This window comes from Mustela putorius, unplaced genomic scaffold (assembly GCF_011764305.1).
Source record: "Mustela putorius furo isolate JIRA1106 unplaced genomic scaffold, ASM1176430v1.1 tig00000224_pilon_pilon_pilon, whole genome shotgun sequence".
Taxonomy (NCBI): domain Eukaryota; kingdom Metazoa; phylum Chordata; class Mammalia; order Carnivora; family Mustelidae; genus Mustela; species Mustela putorius.
The window spans coordinates 13132036-13155982 of record NW_025421321.1 but is presented as its reverse complement, the minus strand read 5'-3'; the positions used below and the strand labels follow the sequence as shown (position 1 = coordinate 13155982).

Here is a 23947-nt window from a genome sequence, read left to right as displayed (position 1 = left end):
GCTATATATACTCCAAAATAGTATATATACTTCAAAGTAGAAGTATGTATACTTCAAAAATAGATTTTTGGGGGCGCCTGGGTGGCTCAGTGGGTTAAGCCACTGCCTTCGGCTCAGGTCGGGACCTCAGGGTCCTGGGATCAAGCCCTGCATCAGGCTCTCTTCTCAGCGGGGAGCCTGCTTCCCACCACTCTCTGCCTGCTGCTCTGCCTACCTGGGATCTCTCTCTCTCCATCAAATAAATAAAAAAAATCTTTTAAAAAAAATAGATTTTTGGGGGGACGTCTAAGTGGCTCAGTTGGTTAAGTGTCTGCCTTAGGCTCAGGTCATGATCCCAGAGCCTTGGATTGAGTCGCACATCATGAGGCTCCCTGCTCAGCGGGGAGCCTGCTTCTCTCTCTGCCTGCCTCTCCCCCTGCTTGTGTGCTCGCTCTCTTTCTCTGACAAATAAATAAAATCATAAAAACAAAAGATGTGTTTTAAAGCCCATAACAAATACTGGCTAAATCATAAAAACAAAAAGAGCTAATGCAATTGTTTCACTTAATCCCTCCTGGAACAAACAGGTAACCTAATGGATGGTGTGTGCTTACATGTAGAGGAGCAATGAGAAAGCCAACTCAGACACACTCACCTCCTCGCAGTCCCACTTCTTTCCCTAATTTTGTCATCCCCTGGTCTTCATCACCCACACCATTTCCCATCATCTCTTGCAAGAAATATGGCTAATAAAGAGAGTTGGGCTTGCTCTTCCTCTCTAATCTGGCAAACCTTACTAACATATGTGGCTACTCCACTCCTTACTCCCAGCCCCCTCAAAATAAAGAGACTCTAATAGCAATCACCATTTTGAAGCATTTAATTTTCTCAAAAACTGGTTGTAGCTAGTCACCTCTTCAAATTCTAAAAAAGATCACAGTATTTATATCATATTTGCATAATTATATAATGTTCTTTAATGAAAATTAGTTTCTGATTGCGACCACACATTTGCAGTTTGGGGAAAAGGGCTGAAGAATAGGTTGCCTCTGCTCAAAGGGATCTGGAAATCCCCGTTTCTGAGTTAGAAATGGACACAAAGTATGTTTACACATAAAGTCTATAAGTAACTTGAGTACTTAAGTATTGGCAATGCAGTTTTCTCTCCCCAAACAAGATGGTGATGTTCCTGAAAAAGCAGTTGAATTTTCAGAGTTGAGAAACACACCGTGAAGGGAAAAAGCAAAGGATCATGATGACATGGTGGACAGGGGATATGGGGAACTGCACACAAAATGAAGGAAACAGAAATGACATCTCCCACATGATCAATCGGTAATGATTAATAATCTCTATATAATTAATTTCCATTGACTAGCTATCTAGCTATCTTTCAGTATTTCCCCAAAGAACTTGGCCACATATTTTGTTTTGTGGCAGATAATACACATATCAAAGGCATTTCAATGAATCTAATCCTCATCCAAAGGGTCAAAGCCTTCCTGACTGTCAGACTCAGCACTAGTGACTCTCACTCTTCTCAGTCTCCTCTCCCCTACCACCTGCCACTGCTGTCAACCATGTTTGGAAGCAGGAATGCAGTGCCAAGATAAAATTATTCTCTGCTGTTTATGGAAGAATGAGAAAGGAAAGAAAAAGAAATCCACATACACCACAAGAATTGTCTGAAAAAGTAACTAAATGTTGGACAATGAAGACTGCAGCTGGTTAAACAAAAAAACCCCAATGCAAATCACACCTAAAGTTTCCCAGGCAACCCCTAAAGCCATCTAGAAAATGCTGAGCTTCCTAGTTGTCAGGGTGCCCGGGGAAGGTGGCAGCTGTAGCAGCCATTTCTCCCAACTCACAAGCAAGGAGTGCCAGATCCTAAAAGCAGTCCTGTTTGAACTGTCAAAAAATCACTTCCAATAAGGAGGAGGAGGAGAAAACAATGCTTGGAACTGAAAAGAAAGAGAAAACTGAGAAATAGCCTTCCTCGAGTCCTCACGGTTTTCCTATTTCTGGTTCAAGGCCTTTGGGAGACTTGATCACACTTTGTCCCTTCCATTCTTTGAAAGACCCCATGTCCTTGGTAATAAACTCTTTCCTGCTTAGATCATTAGAAGTAGGTTTCTATCACTTATAATTAAGAGATAATGGGCTAAGGCAAGACCATTTTCATCTCTTTCTCTGTTACACAGCTTAGGGGATGGGTGTGAAGCAAAGTGTCATAGGGTAAGCAGCCCTTAACCTTGAAGAATTTATCTCTGTATTTCAAGAGATTTCGTGGTCTCTGAAACGTTCTTCCCTCCTTCCTGCTGCCTTTCCAAGATTAGAAGCAGACTTATGTCAATAGTAGAGACATCAGCTTCTAAGTCTTAGTGAAAAGAAAAGTAAATGGGAAACATCCACCTGCCCCTGTGAGTCTGGACTAGAACTAAGCAAGGGGTCTGCCTTTCAAGAAAGCCTTCAGGTGAATCTGATGCAGGTGGTCCATGACTATTCTTTTAAAATATGTCCTTGTAAGGGATGGGGATAGGGAGAAAACAAAAAAAAGTAAAACCATGTCCTTGTGAATAAAGAAAGTAAATAAAGTGAATAAGTGAATAAAGAAAACAATGGTACAGAAAGGAGACCAATGATATACTGTTTCTCCAAGAAACTTCGGACTATTTAGTTCAGGAACAAGGATGAGAAGAAAGCTCTGAGGCAACATTCTACTCCTTAGTCAGCCAGAGAAGAGAAAAATCAAAATTAAAAGTTACCGGTGATGCTCTACTAATAGGTAACAGAAGAGACACCATGGGGGGAAAAACATTCCTCTAAAGAAAAAGGTTAACACACAGCTAATCCCAGACTGAGAAGTAGCAGCTGGAACAAGCAGAGGCCCTGGGCTCTAGAGCAGTAATTCACAGAAAGGGAAGGAGTACCCATCAGATTCACCATGATACAGACAAGAGGGAGGTCATATGCATCTCCCTGAGGGGCACTACCATAATTAAGTGTGAAATGTCTCCGGAGTATGTTGGAATAGACAGAAGTTGAGAATCACCATTTAAAAGTCACTCTTCAGGTCTTCTCTGCCATCTCTAAAGCCAAACAAGAAACTGGAAGAAATCCAAGGCAGCTCAAGTTGGAATTTAGCTAGATTTTTCCCAAGAAATTTCTAGACCCTGTTTACAGTATATTACAATATTACATTAAGAATTAGAGCTGTACTAATGGTCAATGTCCTAATCACTCACACTACTTTGATCAGGAAATACGGTCCAAGTTCAAAACAAGATCTTCACAATGAACTTATGAGGGCCTGGTCTGTTGGTGCAATATCTCTATACAGTGCATGTTCACCAAAACACCATGGCAGAAGCCCACCTTGCCTGAGGTCACAGCTCTTAGTTCAAGAGCTGATGATGATGATGAGCTATAAAATGAAACAGCATACCTAGGATAAGAACCAGTGGCCAGGGGCACCTGGGTGGCTCAGTGGGTTAAAGCCTCTGCCTTTGGCTCAGGTCATGATCCCAGGGTCCTGGGATTGAGCCCCGCATTGGGCTCTCTGCTCAGCGGGGAGCCTGCTTTCTCCTTTCTCTCTCTCTGTCTGCCTCTCTGCCTACTTGTGATCTCTGTCAAATAAATAAATAAAATCTTAAAAAAAAAAAAAAAAAGAACCAGTGGCCAAATCCTCCAGAAATCACTAGAAAAACTGAAGAGACCTGAAAATTTCCAACCTTTCCTTAGCCAGTGCCATTCTTACTCTAATCAAAAAGAAAGGAACCCCACAAACTAAATGACTGCACATACCTGTACTATGTCCCAGTTCATTTCCACCTCCTCTTTAATGCTGTTGGTATTTGCTGGAAACCTCACAGGCTGCCCCTGAGGACATGCTTCGGTCTTCACTTTCTTTAAAGGGGACTGGCCAAATGTAAAGTCATCTTCATTTTCTTCCTTCTTGCACACACTTTCCCACACCGTGCTCGTGGATGGCGTCTCTGTACTATTGGCCATGGCGGTTTCTTCATCAACTTTCAGTTTTTTGGTCCTCTGACCAGAAGATGACTGAGCTGAATTCTTCAGTTTTGTCTTTGCTGTTTTCAGAGTCTTCATGCTATCCAATTTATTTTTTCTGTCTTCCAAATCAACATCAGCAATAGCCACAGAGTTATTCTATCAAACCACAAACAGAACACATGAAAATTAAAAGATAAAAACTAAATATCCTGGAATATTATTCAGGAATAAAAAAATTACTGATACACACAATTACGTGGAAGAATCTCAAGGAAATTATGTTGAATGAGGAAAAAGGCAATTGCAAAAAGTTACATACTTTAAAATTTACATAACATTAATGATTAATGCTTTATTTACATTCCCCAAAAAATTAGTGATTACTGGAGGGTCAGAGATGGGGGTAAGGGTCCAAAAGGAGGTAGGTGTGGCTACAAAAAGGCAAATACTAGGCAGTACTAGGGATGCTTGTGGTGATGGAACCATTCTGGATGGTGGATACACATATGAATACAGGTGATAAAATTGTACAGAACTAAGCATACAGAAATACACAAATAAATGAATACAAAAAAAACTGGAGAAATTTCATAAGGTCCCTAGATTTTGTCAATGTAAATACCCTGGTTATGATAGTTTACTATAGTTTTGTAAAATGTTACGGTTGGAAGAAATTAAAGGGTATACAATCTCTGTATTATATTTTACAACTGCATGTGAATCTATAATTATCTAGAAATAAAATGTCCCATTTTTTAAAAACAAGTAAAGGATAAGTTTATGGAAGCTGGAAAAAAACAAGATTTAAAACTTGCAATCAGGGGCGCCTGGGTGGCTCAGTGGGTTAAGCCGCTGCCTTCGGCTCAGGTCATGATCTCAGGGTCCTGGGATCGAGTCCCGCATCGGGCTCTCTGCTCAGCAGGGAGCCTGCTCCCCTCCCCCTCTCTCTCTGCCAGCCTCTCTACCTACCTGTGATCTCTCTCTCTCTGTCAAATAAATAAATAAATAATCTTTAAAAAAAAAAAAAAAAAAAAAACTTGCAATCAGGGGTGCCTGGGTGGCTCAGTCGTTAAGTATCTGCCTTCAGCTCAGGTCATGATCCCAGGGTCCTGGGATCGAGCCCTGCATCAGGTTCCCCACTCAGTGGGAAGCCTGCTTCTCCCTCTCCCACTTCCCTTGCTTGCATTCCCTCTTTCACTGTCTCTCTCGCTGTCAAATAAATAAATGAATAAAATATTTTAAAAATAAAAAATAAAACTTGCAACCAAAAGTCAACCCTTTGGGGGAAAAAAGTAACACTCACATACTCAGAAAACACAGCAGGCTAATCCCGCCACCAACTCATGCAGAACGCTAGGAACAGAAAACACAGCATGACAGCAGAGTGGTGTCAGGCATTTTTTTAGGAGGAATCTACACAGTAGTCCACCTAGTGTCCAGGAGCCACTCTCTCCACCACCCCCAGCCTTCGCAATAGCTCAGGTATGAAGGAATGACAGTTGGCATTCATTTTGGCACTGGAGTGATAAATAACATAACAGACCCTACCTGCATGGAGTTTACAGTTTCACAGGCTAGCCTGTTTCTGGTTACCTAAATAGATGTCGATGGCGCCAACTCAACCAAATGAAGAATTCCCAAACTATTTTTTAGTCAAAATTCAATTTTCTCTCCTATCAAGTATTTTTCCAGAATTACTGACTACTGAAAATACTTTGAACTACAACATCCCCATCCTTAAACTCACCCACCACCACCTAACCTGGAGATGATGTACATTAGAAACCCTCTGAGTATTACATGTTTAGCTGAAACATAATGGGTAAGAACAGAGATATAAAAATAGAATGACGCATAGGTTCATAAGAGTTGATAATAACTTGATGAAATGGCTTGATACAGTAAAAGAAAGGTGCTGCAACCATAGAGGGGCAGAACAAGAGGAATTGTAAAAAAGCAAATATGATCAACATTCTTCTAAACAATGTAAGAGGAAGAGGATAGCTTAGCAAACAGACTCAGAGTATTTTGGTCGCATTGGTAAGACAGCCCTCCTGAGATGAATCCATCACACTACCTTAGATTCATGCATTTAAAACATCTGATGTCCTTGTGACAAACATAAGGCCTAGACCATAGGAGGCATTCAATAAATCCAAAAGAATGGATTTATCTAATTCTCCCAATCTGGATCCATGCTCATGGAGTAAATCTCTGATTCTTATTTAAGTGCCTACTTACTTCAGCCTCTGAGGAGAGACAATACCAGTCAGAAAAATGTCATGTCCTTGTGATTATTATATCAAATCGTTAATTATTAAATCAATTCTCTGGTTTTACACACCCCTCTTACAAGCACAGCTGAGGTAAAACCACCCACGAGAGATGTTTTGATTTCTGAAATGCTGACAAAATCATGTTGCTAACTTAGAAACCCAGTTCCATCACATACTATCTATTATCCATGAGCAAATCACTTCACATTTCTTGCTGTGGCTTTCTCATCTATAAAATCAGGATGGTAATAGCACATGCCTCGAGGGGTGGTGATGAGGATTGAGTAAGTTCACACAGCCGTAGCGTGAAGCATGTTGCCTGGCTTATAGGAAGCATGAAAACATCTGCAGATCCCACCATCAGTACCACCGCTACCGTATCTAGACTATCTTCTAGGAGAGGGAGAAGGAAGTAGACAAAGAAATGAAGAAAAAGTACAATGACCGAGAGGAAAATAAGAAAAGTCAACAATCATAAAGACACTTGAAAGGTACCCCCTCTGGAGTCTTCAGGCAAGATTTACCTAGTGTTTCTCAGTGTTGTCCTCAGGGCCTTTCAGGGGCTCTGCAAGGCCGCACTCTATTCATAATAAGGCCAAGACATGATCTGCCTTCTTTTGTTGACATTTCTCTGAGAGTACAAGAGCAATGGCACCAAGCAGTACTAGCAGTCACCGTTCCCTTCACCGCCACACTCTTAGAGTAAAACTATGTGAGTTTCACTTAACAATGCAGTTAAAAATTACTCATTTAGGGGCACCTGGCTTGCTCAGTTGGTAGAGAACATGCCTCTTGACCTCAGAGTGGTGTGTTCAAGCCCTACACTGAGCGTGGAGCCTACATTAAAATAAATTAAATAAATAAATAAATAAAAAGTATTGATTTTTATAGTTTCAGTCCTTGAAAACACACCTTTTTAATACTTCATGCTGAAATGGTGAGTACACATAGAACACTTCAGCTGCATGCGAAGGCATACAGATGTGCAGTGGTCATCTCGAACAAAAGCTTGCATGCACCCATTTCAGTTGTGAACTGAACCAGCTTCTTTTTCCAGAAAGTGGCATTTTTACTTGAAATAATGACTGACAAACTATGGTTATTCAGACTTGGGATACTTTTCCAGAAATGACCTGTGACTGTCACCTGAAGAAAACACCTGACATTTGCAACCAACAATAAATTTAAAAGTGAAAATTAGAATTTTGGAAATTGTACCCACTCTGAACTTGACAGCTTTCCAACACTGTGATGAGACTGGAGGTTATACTAATAAATGTGGTTTTTTGACACCAGGTAATGGAAGATGATAAAAATCCACAAGATCTCCATAAATCAGTGAACCGGTATTTTCCAAATGATCAATATATGTCACAAAATCATGCAGGGGTAAAAGACCCATTCAAATAACATGAACCAGTGGATTTTAATGTAGTAGAGTACAAGAAGTTCATTAACATGGTTTCAGATTTCACAATGAAACAAACTTTTAAGAAACTACCACTCACTGAGTTTTGGTACTGCATCAAATAAGCTTTTAAAATGCATCTCCCTTTTGCAAAAACATATCTGGGTGGAAGCAGGTTTTGTTTATACATTTCAGTTATATTCTAGTAAGTCAAATAAGACATTAAAGACATCTGCAAAAATGTAAACAATGTCATTCTTCTCACTAATTTTTTTTGTTTTGGGGAAAATATATACTTATTTTTCATTAAAATAAGATTTAGCTACATTAACATGTAATAGGTTTTTTAAAAAATTAATCAATATTTTAATTTCTCATTTTCAATTTTTATATGGTAAATATTAATATCTTAACCCAATAACCAAAAGTTCCTTGGGTTCCTCAGGAAGTTTTAAGAGTGTAAAGGGGTTCAAAGACCAAAAGTTTGAAAAAGGTAGATCTAAACTATTGAAAACATAAGGAAATATCTCTCTATTTTATGAAGTTTCTGAGATTTTATAGCCTGTCTCAAGTTTAGTAAGCCTCCATGAGAACATTTTTCTTCCTTATGTTCAACCTGAATCTTTGGCTGACTGAAAAATCAAAGTTCATTTTCTTCTGCCCTCACTGCTTTTTTTTTTTTTTAATCAGCCTTAACACTCCACATGGTTATTATGTAGCCTATGACTAAACCCAAGACTCCAAGAAGAATTTGACTATTCTTCTTTTTGTCATCTCTGAAAGCAAGTCAACTGTCTAAAGCAAAAAAGTGGCTCACTGTGTCTTTTCCAGTCAAATCAGTCAGCAGGCCTTGGCCCTGGCTTGTGTTGTACTGTGTGAGCTCAACAGATAACTGGAGAGGGATAAGGAGTTGAAGGGAGGCTTCTTAAAAACTAGATTTAAAAGAGCATTTTTATACTCTGTAGCAATTGAGTCACTGGAAGAAAAGTTGACGAGAGAAAAGAAAGGGAATGACTAAAGACACAGACCTTGAGCAAGAGGGGACAGCAATGACAGCCCCAGTGGTGGGACTAATCCTGGACAGGGGGATGACATTTCCTACACCGTAACAGGGCAGAAAAGGAAGGCAAATTGAGCTAGCCTGGTTGTGAAATAATGAGGAGCTTCATGAATTTTTAAACATGTAAAAGGCAATGTCATCAGCTGAAAGGGAGAGAAAGGAATTTAGAATTTTAAGAAACAAGAAAAAACTGGAAAAACAAATCCACCAGAGGAAAAAAATGGGTCTACCAGGTATTTTTAGTGTAATTTTGAGGTCTGAGATTATGAATCTAAAGGAAAACCAATTAGGTCAAGGTTGTTTCAGCAAGAGTCAGCTGCTCTGTGCTGGCAGAGCAGAGGCAATGGCTCACCCAGTGTCGGGTCTGATCAGCCATGTGTGACTGAAGGAAAGAAGGGCAAAACTGGTGAGACTAATGAAAAGTGGTTTAAATGAGAGGTTATGTAGTCAAGACTAGGTAAAGTAAGAAAAGAAAAGGGCTGACTGATGGTGATCCATAAAGCAGATCTGGGGAAGCACTACAGTCCAACGACTGGGTCATAGCCCTCAGCCCTGGCTGTCCACAGAAGTCACCTGAGGAGCTTCAAGCAAACAATACAGCTGAGACCTGGGCCCATCTCTACCCTCAGAATTCTTTTCAGATTTAAATGGTCTAGTACAGGAGCATTTTTTCAAGCTCCCCGGGTTGAGAGCTACCAAGGAGATGTGACAAGGCTATAAAAGTGTGGCTGTGATGGCACCTGAACAGTGAACAAGGAGAAAAGGAAATGGTGAGATGGTGCTCCGAACACAGGATGCTTGGAAAGGAATGACAATAGCACAGTTTCTGATGATGGCAAGATTCAGGCTGAGCTCACGAGAGGAGCGGTAAAGGCAGAGAAGAAGACACGGTCCCTGGAGATGAGGAGGTCAAAGAACCAAGGCATCAGGGAGTGCATCCCAGTGGAGGAGAAATCACCAAGAACAACAGCAGAAGGTGGCAGAGAGGAGACATGAAATGGAGCTGAGCAAAAGTCTTCAGTGTCCAGAGTGGTGAGTAGGTTGGTAAATGCCAGCAACATAGAGAGGAAGAAACTAACAATTAATTTTGTCTGTGATGTTTGTTAAGGAGGCTACTGATTCTCATTCTACCCAAAATAAGGTTTTCAATTATTTTGTTCAGTGGTGGCTACAGCAGAGCAGAGCACCAAACCTAAAGGAATAAAGTCTTCTAACATGCTCAATGTGCTTTTGCTGAGGTATAAAATGTGTGAATTTTGGCAATTCTGAAAGAAATTCTAAAAACTCCCCAGAATGTTTCTTAAGTGAAAAAGTTTCTATTCTAATTCTTTTTTTTTTTAAAGATTTTATTTATTTATTTCACAGAGAGAGATCACAAGTAGACAGAGAGGCAGGCAGAGAGAGAGAGAGAGGGAAGCAGGCTCCCTGCTGAGCAGAGAGCCCAATGCGGGACTCGATCCCAGGACCCTGAGATCATGACCTGAGCCGAAGGCAGGGGCTTAACCCATTGAGCCACCCAGGCACCCTCTAATTTTTTTTTTATACACATATAACTGAGCATCACTGGAAGGATCAAGAAATCACCATGACAAGGGTTCTTAAGCTGTACCTTCTTGAGCTATATTTTAATATTTAGAAGCTAGGCATGTGCACATTCTGCTGAAGAGAGGGTTCATAACTTTTATCAGATTCTCAAAGGTTTTATGGTCCTAATGCCAAAAACCACGGAACTAAGAGATATTTCGTAGGTTAGGCAATCAAGCTACTTTTAGGTGCAACCATACCACGCTTAATGAAAAACCTCCAAATTTTAATATCTCGTAGGTTGGGCAATCAAGCTACTTTTAGGTGCAACCATACCACGCTTAATGAAAAACCTCCAAATTTTGCCAATAATATAATAGATGTCAATACTTTCTCAGCTCTAGGTAAAGCCTGCTCACCCATTCAAGTGTGTTCAGTGAAAAGCTTGTATATAAAGATGAAGAAACAGAAGTACTGGATAACAGGAGAAAGACTGATTTAAATAAGAGCAGAGCAAGGTACAATATAATGTCCTCTACTATACACAGTAAATGTGTCCCTGAAAAGTCAAGCTTCTACAGCATATTAAAAAAGTATTATTTCAAATGTACCATGGAAGCAGTTTCTTAAAGGAATACCACAGAGAATGATTTTGGAAATGCACAACTCTTTTTATAATGCAAAAAAGCCTATAATTTATTGTTGTCGTTGTTGTGTTTTAATCCAGATTTGTACACATACAGCATTTGCTTATAGAAAAATCCATCAATATGTCAGTTGACAAATATTCTTTCCCTTCGAACACAGTCTAACGATAAATACTACTAGAGCCCATGGTAGAGAATGCCACTGCCCTGTACTTTTGTCAACTACCTATTCTGTCCCACTCTCTATAAGGAGAAAGTAGCATCACCAATTAGGAAGGCACTACAGTCTTCCCTTCACCCAACAAAAAGCACCTACCAGCTCCTCCTTAACAGCCATGCCTTCTAAGCCATCATTGATCTTAGTGGTCTTCTTTACCCGTGGCACCCTCTTTGATTTGGATTCTTTGGGAACAGGCTGCTTACGACTTCTGACGACTTTCTTTCGGGGCTCCCACGCACTATCTTCCTTGTCATCTTCTTCAGAAGCAGACGATCTAGAAGTAAATTGACAGAAAAATCTCTAGGAAAAATGAAGGTAAATGTCAAAGGCAAAAGAGACATGCTTCTTGAAAGCAAAAAAGGTAGGAGGTAGGAGGTGTTTAATACAAAATGCAGTGATGTGAGCACAGGCTATGAACAGATATAGCTAAATACTAAAACAAGAGTTGATGGAGGACCAAAGTAAAAATAGCCCCTGATATACTATGAATCACAGGTCTCTCTATTCCCCTCTCACTCACCCAGCATGTGCACGTGTGCACACACACACACATACACACACACACACACACACACACACACACATTCAAAACAGAGGAAACCATTTATTACCTTAAGCAATTTACTGTGTGGTGTCCCACCATAGTCATTGTAATGTTTGCCATTATAACAGTGAAAAGTGCTTATACAATTTCCTAAGTGGTAATCAAATTTTCTTAAAGTTACTCAAACCAATGTAAGAAATGGGAAATGGTGCTAGGAAACACCCTAAATGACATAAAAAGCCAGCACTAAGGCCCTTCCAAATGCTTCAATTTTTCGTTTTTCCCTTTCATCGAATGGATTTGTTTGCTGGTTGGATGGGATCAGGTGCAGCTGCAGTACTTTCTAACAACCCATGAATCAAACTCACAGCAACAGCAGAGGAAGAATAGTCACGTGCACTCTGGTGAAGGAACATCGTGCTCCTGCCAACCCTTTTAAATCTCTTGTCTACCCCAATGTAAAAGGTCAGTGTTGGTGGGAAGGACAACCACTTCCTTCACTAAGGCTAGTAAATAGGGATATCTGGCTTTCTGAAGGGTTCAAGTTCTGCCTGGAGGCAAAAACCTGATTAAATGACTTCTTCTAAATTACGCTCTCCTAGGTCAGGCCACTGATAGTTCTCCCCCCTGCCCCCAGGGAGTTCTCTTCAGTAGCGTAAGCAAACTAAAGCCTAAGAGTAGGCAAAAACAAACGAAATCATTTAAACTCCCATAACAGATAGCAGTGGCATTGAAAGGAAGGAGAATTAGAAAACTAAGGAAACAGAAAACCAGGATTCAGCTCATACTATCTCCAAACTAAGACTTTATTCCACCTAGTTCCCATCCAACATGCATGGGCACCAGTTTCTGATACCTGAAAGCCCTTTTGTGTCTGTCATGTGACTTTTGCAATGTAGGGGACCACTGTGAAAGTCACATGACAGACACAAAAGGGCTTTCAGGTATCAGAAAGAAAAACCCAAGAACAGGTATTATTTTATTATATATGAGGCAGTTTTAAGATAGCTGGTCATCTCCCACTAATCATACCTGACCTATTACTGGCATCTGGCCCTCACTTATAACACATCCTTCAGGGGCGCCTGGGTGGCTCAGTGGGTTAAAGCCTCTGCCTTCGGCTCGGGTCATGATCCCAGGGTCCTGGGATCGAGCCCCACATCGGGCTCTCTGCTCAGCAGGGAGCCTGCTTCCTCCTCTCTCTGACTGCCTCTCTGCCTACTTGTGATCTCTGTCTGTCAAATAAAAAAAAAAAAAAAAAAAAAAAAAAAATAAAAAAAAAAAAAAAATAACACATCCTTCACACCTTCCAGGTCTTTCCAAGGTCTTCACTCCCCTGGTTTTCCTCCTACTTCCCTGGCAGCTTCTCTAGCTCCTCCTTGTCCCTTTGCTTACTGCTCTTCCTCTCCCCAACTTTTCAATGATGGGATCCTCTAAGACTCATTCCACAGCACTCTTCTAAGCTCTCCTACTAGATGACCTTGTCTTATTTGATAGTGGAATAGAGAGGAATCTCAATTTTCTATTTCCTTCTTGACCTGAGCTCAAGACTTGTATATCTACCTTCATTGGATGCCTCACATCATCTCAAAACAGAACCCCTGATTTTACTACCCTCATACCTGATCCTCTTCCAGTCTTCCCCAAATTCCTGCCTTTCCTTCACACCCCAAATCTAATCCCAGCATATCTCGTCTTCTTTATCTTCAATATATATTCCAAATTAGACTATTTTCCCCCACTTTCACTTCTAGGACCCTAGGCTTCTACAGCAATCTCCTTAACTGACCCCCTGCTTCCATTCTTGCTCCCCTATGGTCTGTTTTCCAACAAGAAACCAGAATGATCTTTTACAAATGTAAACCAGAGCATGACACATCCCTGCCCCAAGCGTTCCGATGCCTTTCCAACCTACTGTCACCAGCTAGGTCCCAACACTTGATCCTTATTGCCCATATGCTTTGTTCTCATTTTTCCTTAAGTTCTTCTTTCCAGCTTACCTCTTAATTCAGGCAGATAAAACCCAAAACCACTCTTCAGGTGATGGCAACAGCCCTGACCAGACCTCTCACTGGCCCAGACAACTCAGACCCTTTGAGCTAAACCTCTGACTTGCACCTGCACAGATGAAGCTTGGAGCGAGCGACCCCTGGAATGACTGGCAATTACCTTTACCTCATCATAATACTAAAATCTCTGCCCAAAGAGGAGACTCAGCCTTATTTACATGACATATGATGTACATACAGGCATGATTCCTTAAGGTACACACGTGATTTGGTGCCTGCCTCTACACAGATGACAAGGCTTCCCTATTAACCCTTAACAAAAGGTACCCATTCACTCTCTTTGGAAGCTTTGAAAGCTATTCCCTATGATCTCTTTATTTGCTGCAAATAAAGTTTACTTTATGTGACAACTCCACCTGGTGTACCTGTGACTCCCCAAGGAGCAAACTCATGTTGGTTCAGTTACAGCACTTCAAATAAGACCCTAATACTCTGTCATGGCCTATTAGGTCCTGCCCATACCAATCTTATTTCCAATCACTCTCTGCCTTGGTGACTCCTGTCTGGCCACTGGTCTTACTGTTCCCTGAACACACAGAGCTTGTTCATGCCATAAGGGCTTTGCATTGCTGCTCCCTCTGCTTGGAACCCCATCCCCAGATCTTTACAAGTTGTACTTCCAAATTTCATTTAGATCTCTTGCCACATCCTCCAAAAGAACTTTCCTGAATACTATATCCAAGATGTCCCCTGCCCAGAACCACTAACCATGCTTTCTCTTGCCCTGTTTTATGTTCCTTTAGAGTCACTTATTTAACAAATATCTTCAGGGCACAAACACTACAATGCTCTAAGGCAGAGGTTCTCAACTGTCAACAATTCTGCCCCCTTGAGGACTATCTGGCCATGTCTAGAAACATTTTTGGTTGTCATAACTAGGGAGATGTGACTGGCATCTAGTTGGTGGAGACCAGGGATGCTGCTAAACATTCTGCAATGCAAAGGGCAATCTCCACAGCAAAGAATTATCTGATCAGTAGTACTGAGTTTGGGAAACCCTTCTCTGAAGCAATAGAAAACTCCCTTCTTTCATGGACCTTACATGCTAATGTATATATCATGTTACATATTTAGTTAGTTACTTTCCCTCTCCTAGTTAATACTTTAACACCAACACTGAAACAGAGCCTGAGACTCAACAAGAATTCAATAAACATTGTCTCATGAATGAATGAAATAGACACAGCATTCTTCAACCCAAATAACTTACAGTAGTGACAAAACACATTCCTCCTTAAAATATACATCATTCTCCTAACCCCATCTGAAACCAAATGCTTACAATTCAGACAAGGAAGAGAATTCATCTTTGGATACTGCAGTCTGGACCTTTACTTTTGCTCTTCTTGGCAACGATGACATCTGGAAGACACAGAACATAAAATCAGAATGATGTGAATCACTTGAACGACTGATCACTTATGTTGTCTACCAAGTTATGTGCCATTCAAAACTAATGCTCCAATAGCTCTGCTGTTTAAAAATGCCACGGGGAAAAAGAAATGAGAAGCATTCAAAACTCTGAACTCTGGCTTCCCCTCCCACACACTGCCAACTATAAGAGCAGCTAAAAGCCTTCGAATAGTTTAAGAGCCTGTTGAGTATGTACCATCTTCGGAAAAATATAAGCTCCAACAGGGTGACAATTTTTAGTTTCTTTAGAGTTATATGCTTGCATATACCACCAGTGCTATTAAATGGCTCATCAGTCAGCAAATTATAAGATCCTTTAGTAAACTGTAAGAAGTATTTCCCTACTTGTACATCTTCTCACAATATAAAAGAAAGGCTTTTCTACAAAGTTGACAGTCAAATAAACAATGTTATCGGACTACATAAGCAGCCAGATTATTCCTGAAACAAGATAATCCACTTCCTTATAGTAAAAATTACAGTATTTAAGACGTTTTTTTTTTAAATAAGACATTTGAAAATAAAAAAATAAATTAATCACAACTGTCACTAGAAAATACTTACCAAATTCAAAGGCCTAGCTTTTTAAGAAATTGAGACAAATAATCAGAGGCATTCTGTAATACAGTAAGTAAGCAAATTCACTTTAGCTAATAAATTTTATTACCTAAGAGTGTATGTCAAACCACAAAAACTACATGAGACTCTGGCATGCTTGGAACCCTTTAAAAAAGTTTCTAAACAAGTCATATGTTATAATGCCTCTGGTTCTAACTTCCACTCAGAGGAGAAAGGAATTTCTCACAGAAATACCAAAGAGTTCTCAAAAAAATAGAACATGTGCCCTCAGTTCTATAGCTCAACTCCAAGAAGTATAGAACTATTAGCCAAGAGAGCACACAGAGTAAAGCAGGAGAACAAAAGGAAAAGTGTTTCCAGGAAGCAGACAGGATAATCTTCCATCTTTTCCTTCACCCCCTCTTTGCGGCATTTTATGTTTATGTAGGTTATCCTTCCTCAAATAAGTGCTTCTAAATATTGATCATAAAGGAATGGGTAATTTTTGATTTCTGTGTCACATGTACCTTACCACAATAAAACAAAAATGCAAACAGAGAAAGTTAGTGTATGATAGGGTAGCATTTCAAATCAGGGCAGAAATAAATTATTCAACAATTGGTATTAAGAGAAAAGCTATCCCTCTGGAGGAAAACAAGTATTTAAGTACTACAGCTACACCTTGAACAAAAATATATTCCACACCAACTAATGACTTAAAATGTACAAAATAAAACTATAAAAGTACTACCAAAAATAAAGATGATCGTTCTCATAATTTGGAGTAGAGGTGGGGGAATAAGTTTTCCTGGGCATAACTCAAAAATTCAGAAGCCAAAAAGACAGATTTCACTTCATGAAAATTAAAATTCCAAGTCAGCAGTGGGAGCTTTTCAGAAGCAAACGTATTTCCTCAAAAAATAATCACAAAAAGCAGTACCTAATACCTTGGAACTATGGATGAAGGGATTAAGGGCTGATGTAAGCTACCTGAGGCAAAGAAGTATCTTTACAGGCCCTACTCTACTTCATGCTATTAAGCAAGTGCCCCAGGAAAACATCTGGAGGTTTATTGGCTGGAGAGGATAAAACAAAGTTTCTAGACTAGAGGACAGCAAGTACAGTTGTGGGCATGGGAACCATACAGACTGAATGCTAAAAATAGAGGACCCTTCCCCGCCCCCCACCCCCCAGTCCTCTTCTCCCACTAAGCTCCTAGTCAAATCCTTACCCTCCAGGGAGAATGCAAAGGCTCTTCCCTGGACAATCTGACCAGCCCCAAAATAAAAATCTGTACATACTAAGCTTCCTAACAAACAACCCAACCAAATCTTCTACTCCTATCATCCCATTCTACAATATACCTGAATTCAAAACATTCCCTTACAGACCACCATGCACCAATTCTCACTCCATACTTCATCCTTAATAGAAATGGGTTTAAAATAGGAGTAGACAAAACCTTGGCAGTCTCAAAATTTTTGATTAACCACTAAAGACTTCCCTGAAACAAATACTTCCAAATGCCCCTTAATTAGGCACCCTGGAAGCATTGCTACCATTGAAAGATGAGTAACATGTCAACTTGCCTTTTGACAAGTAGATAAATATGAGTTTGAAAAGGGAGGTGGTGGGGGGAGTGCCTGGGTGGCCCAGTCAATTCAGCTTCAGACTCTGATTTTGGCTCAGATCATGATCTCAGGGTTGTGAGATCCAGCCTTGTAGTGGGTTCTGCGCTTAAGATTCTCTCTCTCCCTCTCCCGGCTGCCTCTACCCTCCCCTCATACACGTGTATGTGTGTGTTTTTGCAAAAAAAAAAAAAAAAAAAAAAAAAGGAGGTGGGAGAAGAGAATGTGCATGAGCACATAAGTCAATTTCAGACAAATCAGTTTTAGAAAGAGTATATACAGAAACTAAGGACTAGAAATTATTTCTTAAAAACTGCCTATGCCAGGTATATTCCAGTTTAAAAACCAATGTTCTTGGGAGTGGTTTCTTCATCTCTACTCCTCCCCTGTTCCCTTTCTTTATATCATAGGATTTGTTAGATTAACAAAATTCCATCCATTTCCATGGTTTTAAATATCTGTTATCACCTACTTAATAACAATCCTAATACCTCCACCCCAAATCTTGCCTAAGATACAGATTTACATAATAAACTGTCCATACTGCCTATGAAACTATGCAAATGCCTCAAAATTACCTAAAATTTAACATATCCACAATGAAATCTTGGTAACTATTTCTTGTTTTAAAACCCATTCCTATTCATCTTTCCCATCTCTGTAAACGGCACCATCATCCACCTAAATGGATGGCTAAGCCAGAACCTTAGAAAATTTTTAACAACTTCATTTAACTATAACTGATGTACAATAAATTGTACATGCTTAAAATGTACAAAGTTGGTAAGTTCTGGCATATGTATACACATCTCCATAACCGAGATACCGAATACATCTATCATCCTCTAAAGTTTCATTTGCAAACCAAAACCTTGAAATCTTTTTCTCTTTCACCTCCCACAACTAGTCTACTAGTAAATAACATAAATTTTTCCACCAAAATACAGGTTCAATTTCTATGATCTCCAGTGTGTCTTTAGTTCCCAATATCTAATAGCCTCACTAACCATTCTCCACGTATCAACCAAAAGATCATTTAGAAAATGCTTAAAAACCATTCAATGACTTCACACTCCATTCTTCACTTAGAATCAAATCATATTTTTTACCATGGCCTTTAAAATACCCTACAGGACAAACCCCTGTCTATCTTTCTAACCACATTTACCATGTGCTGCAGCTTTTCGGCCGCAGTCACGACTTTGTTTCAGTCACTGTAATAAGCATGATTCTTTGCCATCTCAGGTTCACTCTGCCTGTTCATCAATAGGCTGGCTCTTTCTCATCTCTTAGAGCTCAATATTTCAGACCTAAAATGGGTCTCCCAGATATAATATTATTATAGGACCCTATGTACTTCCTTCATACAATACTATATAAAGCACAATCTGTAATTATCCTTGTTTATTGCCTGCATCCATGTTTACTTCATGGCAGTAAATATCATGAAGAAACCACATTTGCTTTAATCACTTCTGCATAACACAGAGCTTAGCACTTAACAGCTGCTCTATAACTATTTACTAAATGAATGTAAGAATATATACAACATGGGGCACCTGGGTGGCTCAGTGGGTTAAAGCCTCTGCCTTCGGCTCGGGTCATGATCTCGGGGTCCTGGGATCGAGCCCCGCATCAGGCTCTTTGCTGGGGAGCCTGATCCCCCCTCTCTCTCTGCTTGCCTCTCTGCCTGCTTGTGATCTCTGTCTGTCAAATAAATAAATAAAATATTTTTAAAAAAAGAAAAGAATATATACAACATGGAGTATAGAGGAGTATACATTTTCCCCCAAAAACTATTATACTGCCTAAGAGTTTAGGCAATAGCACACAGGCACTCTTTTTTTCTTTTGAAAGGGTGATGGTACAAAACATTCCAATTCTTAGTGACTTGAGATTTTTCATATTCAAAGTTGTCTTTTCTCTGCGGACACATGAGTATATGCAAAATCAGTTGCTGTGATATTACTAAGGGAGGAGGCACTAAACTAGGGCAACTAAAAATCAAGCGAAGGGGGGTTGAAGAAACCTGCAGACACATAAATATTACATTAAAATTGGGAAAACCACAATTAGAAATCTTAAGGGAAAGAGGGAACAACTTTTAAGAGGCACCTAAATAAGCTTCCCTGAGTACGAAAAGGAGTGGTGGAATGTCAGCAAACATCCATCCATAATAATCCATAATAAAAATTAAAATCCATAATCCATAATAAAAATAAATCCACTTGGAAAGAGCCTCAGAAATCAGATAGGTGTTTTTTTGTTTTTTTAATGAATTAGAAGCCTGAGATTCAGCGAGGTGCAATGGTTTACTCAAAGGGGAAACCTATGTTCTAGTTATGTATCTAGAACCCAAAGCCCCAAACAGCAAGACTAGGCTTGCTTCCCATTCCACAAACATTATATTAACAACATTCTGGCGCGTGGGAGGCTCGAGGAAAGTTGCCTAGAGAGTTCCTGTTCATTCATTCCTTTCCTGAAGTTATTCAGCGCCTCCTATATGCCAGACACACTGCTGAGGATGCCGCTGATGCGGACAAGGCCATGATGTGCTAGTGAAAAGGATGCTTCCTCCCCCATCTCTGATGACTTGAGACACAGCAACAATCTAGGTTTGCCTGGGTTTTCCCAGGTCGGCCCCTACGCGCTAAGAGCTGAAATTTGACTGAGAAGATGTGCCAGGTGACACACGGCAGCTAGGAGGAGTTTTCCGGGTGTAGGTTGGAAGATAGAGACCGCAAACCGTTAAATGTAATGAAACTTCTCACTTTAAAAAGGGATGTTATTTCCCAAATGAGCGCTCCGAATTTTTTAAATGGCCCCAGAAAGACCGGAGCCCGATCTCCCGGCTCACGCGAGCACTCAGGAACTCCGCCAAGGCGGACGCTCAGCTCACCTTCCCGCCCGGCGAGTCAGAAGGCCCGGGATTCTGTGTGTGTGACCGCATCTTCCGGTTCCCGCCGGAAGTTTTTCAAACACCGGAAGTCCCGCCTCGCTTTCTCCCTTACTCGCCGCAGAGGCGCCGGGCTACCGAAGCGGGATGGAGCCGAGCGGGACGGAGGCGGGGCTAGAGCGAAGATTCCCGTGGGAGCGCTGAGGTGGGGCCTGGCTCCAGGAGCCCGGGGCGAACTCTCTCTCCCCGGATCCGGGTGGAAGTGGGGCCGGCGGTGCTACGAATTCGGACCCGCCTCCTTGTTCTTTGTCTAAACCCACTTTACTCTCTTCGCGTCCCGCGTCTTTTTTAAATTCGGTCACTAATGTTTCTTCTCGTTACATTATTTGTAATTTGCAGTAGGAAGATGAGAAAAAAAATCAAATTTTATTCCTTCTAAAGTCAATTTTGGTTTTCGTTAATGAACTTACCTCCGGGTGTTTTAAGCGTATTTTAAAGAGCGTCTCATGATTTCCTAAGCCACGAGGTAAGGGTTTTTCTCCAGTCTATGAAAATACCCGAATCTTGCGTCTTCTGAGAAGCCCTCATACAGTCCCTGAAGTATATGCTTCCTCAATGGAAGAGTTTAACCCTAGTGTCTTCGTTGTCTTACTAAGGCCTCTCAGACAGCTCGTACTGCCAAGTACATTGATTTGAAAACCTGGTTCTCTTCGAAACTTACTAGTACACTTGGGCCAATCCCTTTTGTCTTTGAACTTGTTTTCACCCCCTCCCTTCTATCTTACCCCATACCTGATAAGGTACCCCCTTACATATTAGCAGTAAATACTCACAGAATTAATTTAATCAAGGTAAACGCAGATCCCACATACCTTACCTTGGGCAAGAATGAGAAAACCCTACCCTATTTCATTTTCAGATTTTTGGAAAGTGCTGTGGTTTGAGTCCTGATAACCCAGTGTCCTAGGTGAGCCTTGCTCCTAATCCAACATTTCTGTTTCCTTTCCCACAAAACACAAAAGTAGCTCCTGCTTTTTATTTTGAGGACTCCCCACTTGCACTCCCTAAGCCCCACTTTTTTTTTCACTAAAGTTAAAAGCTATAAAGGCCTCCCTAGCAATTCTTCTTTCCCTTTTCCTTGAATGTATTTTCTCAAAAATAGGTATTTAGTAGAAATGAAAAATGACTTGTTTTTTGGTGATGTGTTTTTTGCCAAACCCTAAACTCGGAGTTAGAGTTTTTGCCAAACCCTAAACTCACAAAAACAGACAAAAAAATTAGACTGAAAAATTAGGGAAATTTGTTGGTAGTCTAGATTCAAATTTAGTAGATGAAAATCCTGTGGATTTGGGAAGCCTGGTTGGCCTAGTCAGTAGAGCATGTGACTCTTGATGTTGGGGTTGTAACTGTGAGCCCCATATTAGGCATAAAGTTTACTTAAAATTTTTTTTAATATTTGAAGTAAAAGCAAACTGAATTTTTTTTTTTTTTTTAAGATTTGTATTTATTTAGCTGATGGAGACAGCAAAAGAGGGGACACAAGCAGGGGGAGTGGGAGAGGGAAAAGCAGGCTTCCTGCTGAGTGGTAAGCCTGATTCCAAGACCCTGGGATCTTGACTCAAGCTGAAGGCAGACACTTAACTGAGCCACCCAGACGCCCCAACAAACTGATTGTTTTAGAGTATTCTGTAGAGCAGCTTTCCAAGCCAATGACTCATTTCCATGTGTTTTTGAGTACTGAAAGACCAAGCAAGATATTGAAATGTCTTATGAGTGGGCTTTGCTACAGAGTCACCCAAAGTGAGGCTAAATTTTACTTGATGTTTGAAACAGGAAGAGAACAAGACTCTTTTTGAACAAGTCTGTTCAGCTTTATCTAAGCTTCTTGGTGAGTAAGGATCAGTTTCTGAGATTGTTCAGAGATTCTGGTGGTTTTTTTTTTTTCCCTTTCCCTTCCTAATTTGTAGTCTTATGTTGCCTTTTGAAATGGTTCCAGAAGATTTGGAGCTGCCTGCTGTAATCACAGTCTGCTCCATAATTTCTAGTTATGAAAATACTAGAGAACTCATTACAGTTCAGGATTATGGAAAGGAAACCAGGTCATAATAATAATAAGAATTTACTCTTTACCATTCACCTACTTTTGATGTTGAATTGTGCTATACAGGTTTCAGGTAGGGGATGATAAAGTTAAGGTAAATCAGTATATTACGAAATCTTTTGACATAATTTCTGCTCTGGAATTTACAAACAAGATTGGAGACTACATATAATCACAAGAGGCGGAGAGCCATACAAAACAGTCTAGAATCACGGTTAGGTTGTATATCAAAGTAGCCACAGTATAAAGTGAGGGCAGGCATAGGAGTTAAGCACTATAGTGTTGGCTCCTGACTCTTCCACCAGGGATATTTGCCTTTCAACTGGGGAAGAAAAAAGATTACTAAGCAAAAGTAAATAATCTATAAGGTTTTAGACATCAGACATCTGGGAAAAATAAAAGCTGGGGCAGAGTCCTCTAAAATTAATGCAAGTGGTGACCTACTCCAAAGACAAATTTAAGACTGTCCAGAAAACATTTCTTTGTTGGAATTTTGCAAGACACTCACTCCCACTAAAAGCTGTCAAAGGAAATTTATAATCGCTAAGTATAAACCAGGCGCCACCACAAAAACTGCCTTTTCTCTCTAGGACCGTGCCCAATCTTTTGTTTACTTTTGGATATTAAGTGCTGAATTTCAAAAAATTCATGGCTTTAGTCTGGAACAATCTGGACTCTCACCTGAGATTTGTGCAATAGTGTTTGGGAGTAATGAAACATGTTTTGGATTTGCTTGCAGGTATTTTATTGCTGCAAAACATACAACTGTTCATCTGGTATTCATTGTATGTTATCACTTTCTTGTTATTACCTGTGTTTTCAAGTCCTTTCCCTATGGGTTCTATCTTTCCAGGGACACTGTAATAGTAATAATGATAATGACTTCTATTCATGGATCATCTAATTTGTGTCAGTGTTAATGTTTTTACATGTATGTGTATTTAACTCACATATTAGCTCAATGAGATGTTGTTGTTATCCTCTTTTCATAAATAAGAGGACCATCCAAAGTCACATCAGGTATTAAACTTTAGATCTGGATTTAAACCTAGTACTCTTTTTTTTTCTTTTTTTTCGATTGATTTATTTATTTGAGAGGGAGAGAGAAAGACGGGAGGGGCAGAGGGAAAGGGGAAGAAAGAATTCTCAAGCTGACTCCCTGCTGAACTTGGAACCCAATGTGGGGCTCAATCCCAGGACCACTTGATCATGACCTGAGCTGAAACCAAGAGTCTGTCATTCTTTTTTTTTTTTTTTTTTTTTTAAGATTTTATTTCTTTGACACAGATAGACAGAGAGAGAGAGAACACAAGTAGGGGGAATGGGAGGGGAAGTGCTCAGCAGGGAGCCTGCTTGACTCCATCCAGGACTTTGGGATCATGACCTGAGCTGAAGGAATATGCTTAACCAACTGAGCCACCCAGGTGCCTCTATACCCAGTTCTCTTAAAGACATCCTATAGCACCAACTCAAAGCAAAGATCTTTACTTCCCACTGTGTTGGCTGGTGCAAGACTGAATCTATGAGATTCTCAGGAACTGTTAAACCTCTAAATAGACATAATAAGGCCCTTCACCCCCCTTGACTTCAACTAATCAAAGTTCCATGGG

The 23947-nt window shown here is 40.2% G+C and overlaps 2 protein-coding genes across 3 annotated transcripts in view; one reads left to right on the top strand and one right to left on the bottom strand.

Moving 5' to 3' along the window:
* SRBD1 (S1 RNA binding domain 1) overlaps positions 1-20296 on the bottom strand; it is a 197784-nt gene extending 177488 nt beyond the window's left edge. For both annotated transcript variants that reach the window (XM_004752992.3, XM_004752993.3), the window contains exons 1-4: positions 20240-20296; positions 15024-15103; positions 11225-11402; positions 3784-4149 (exon numbers count right to left, since the gene is read on the bottom strand). In XM_004752992.3, the coding sequence (XP_004753049.1) occupies positions 3784-4149; positions 11225-11402; positions 15024-15103; positions 20240-20290 (675 nt within the window). In that variant the 5' untranslated portion in view covers positions 20291-20296. The remainder of the gene's footprint in view (positions 1-3783; positions 4150-11224; positions 11403-15023; positions 15104-20239) is intronic.
* A 33-nt stretch (positions 20297-20329) lies between these two features.
* PRKCE (protein kinase C epsilon) overlaps positions 20330-23947 on the top strand; it is a 517695-nt gene continuing 514077 nt past the window's right edge. The window contains exon 1 of the mRNA XM_013056348.2: positions 20330-20441. The gene's annotated coding sequence lies outside the window, so the exon portion shown is untranslated. The remainder of the gene's footprint in view (positions 20442-23947) is intronic.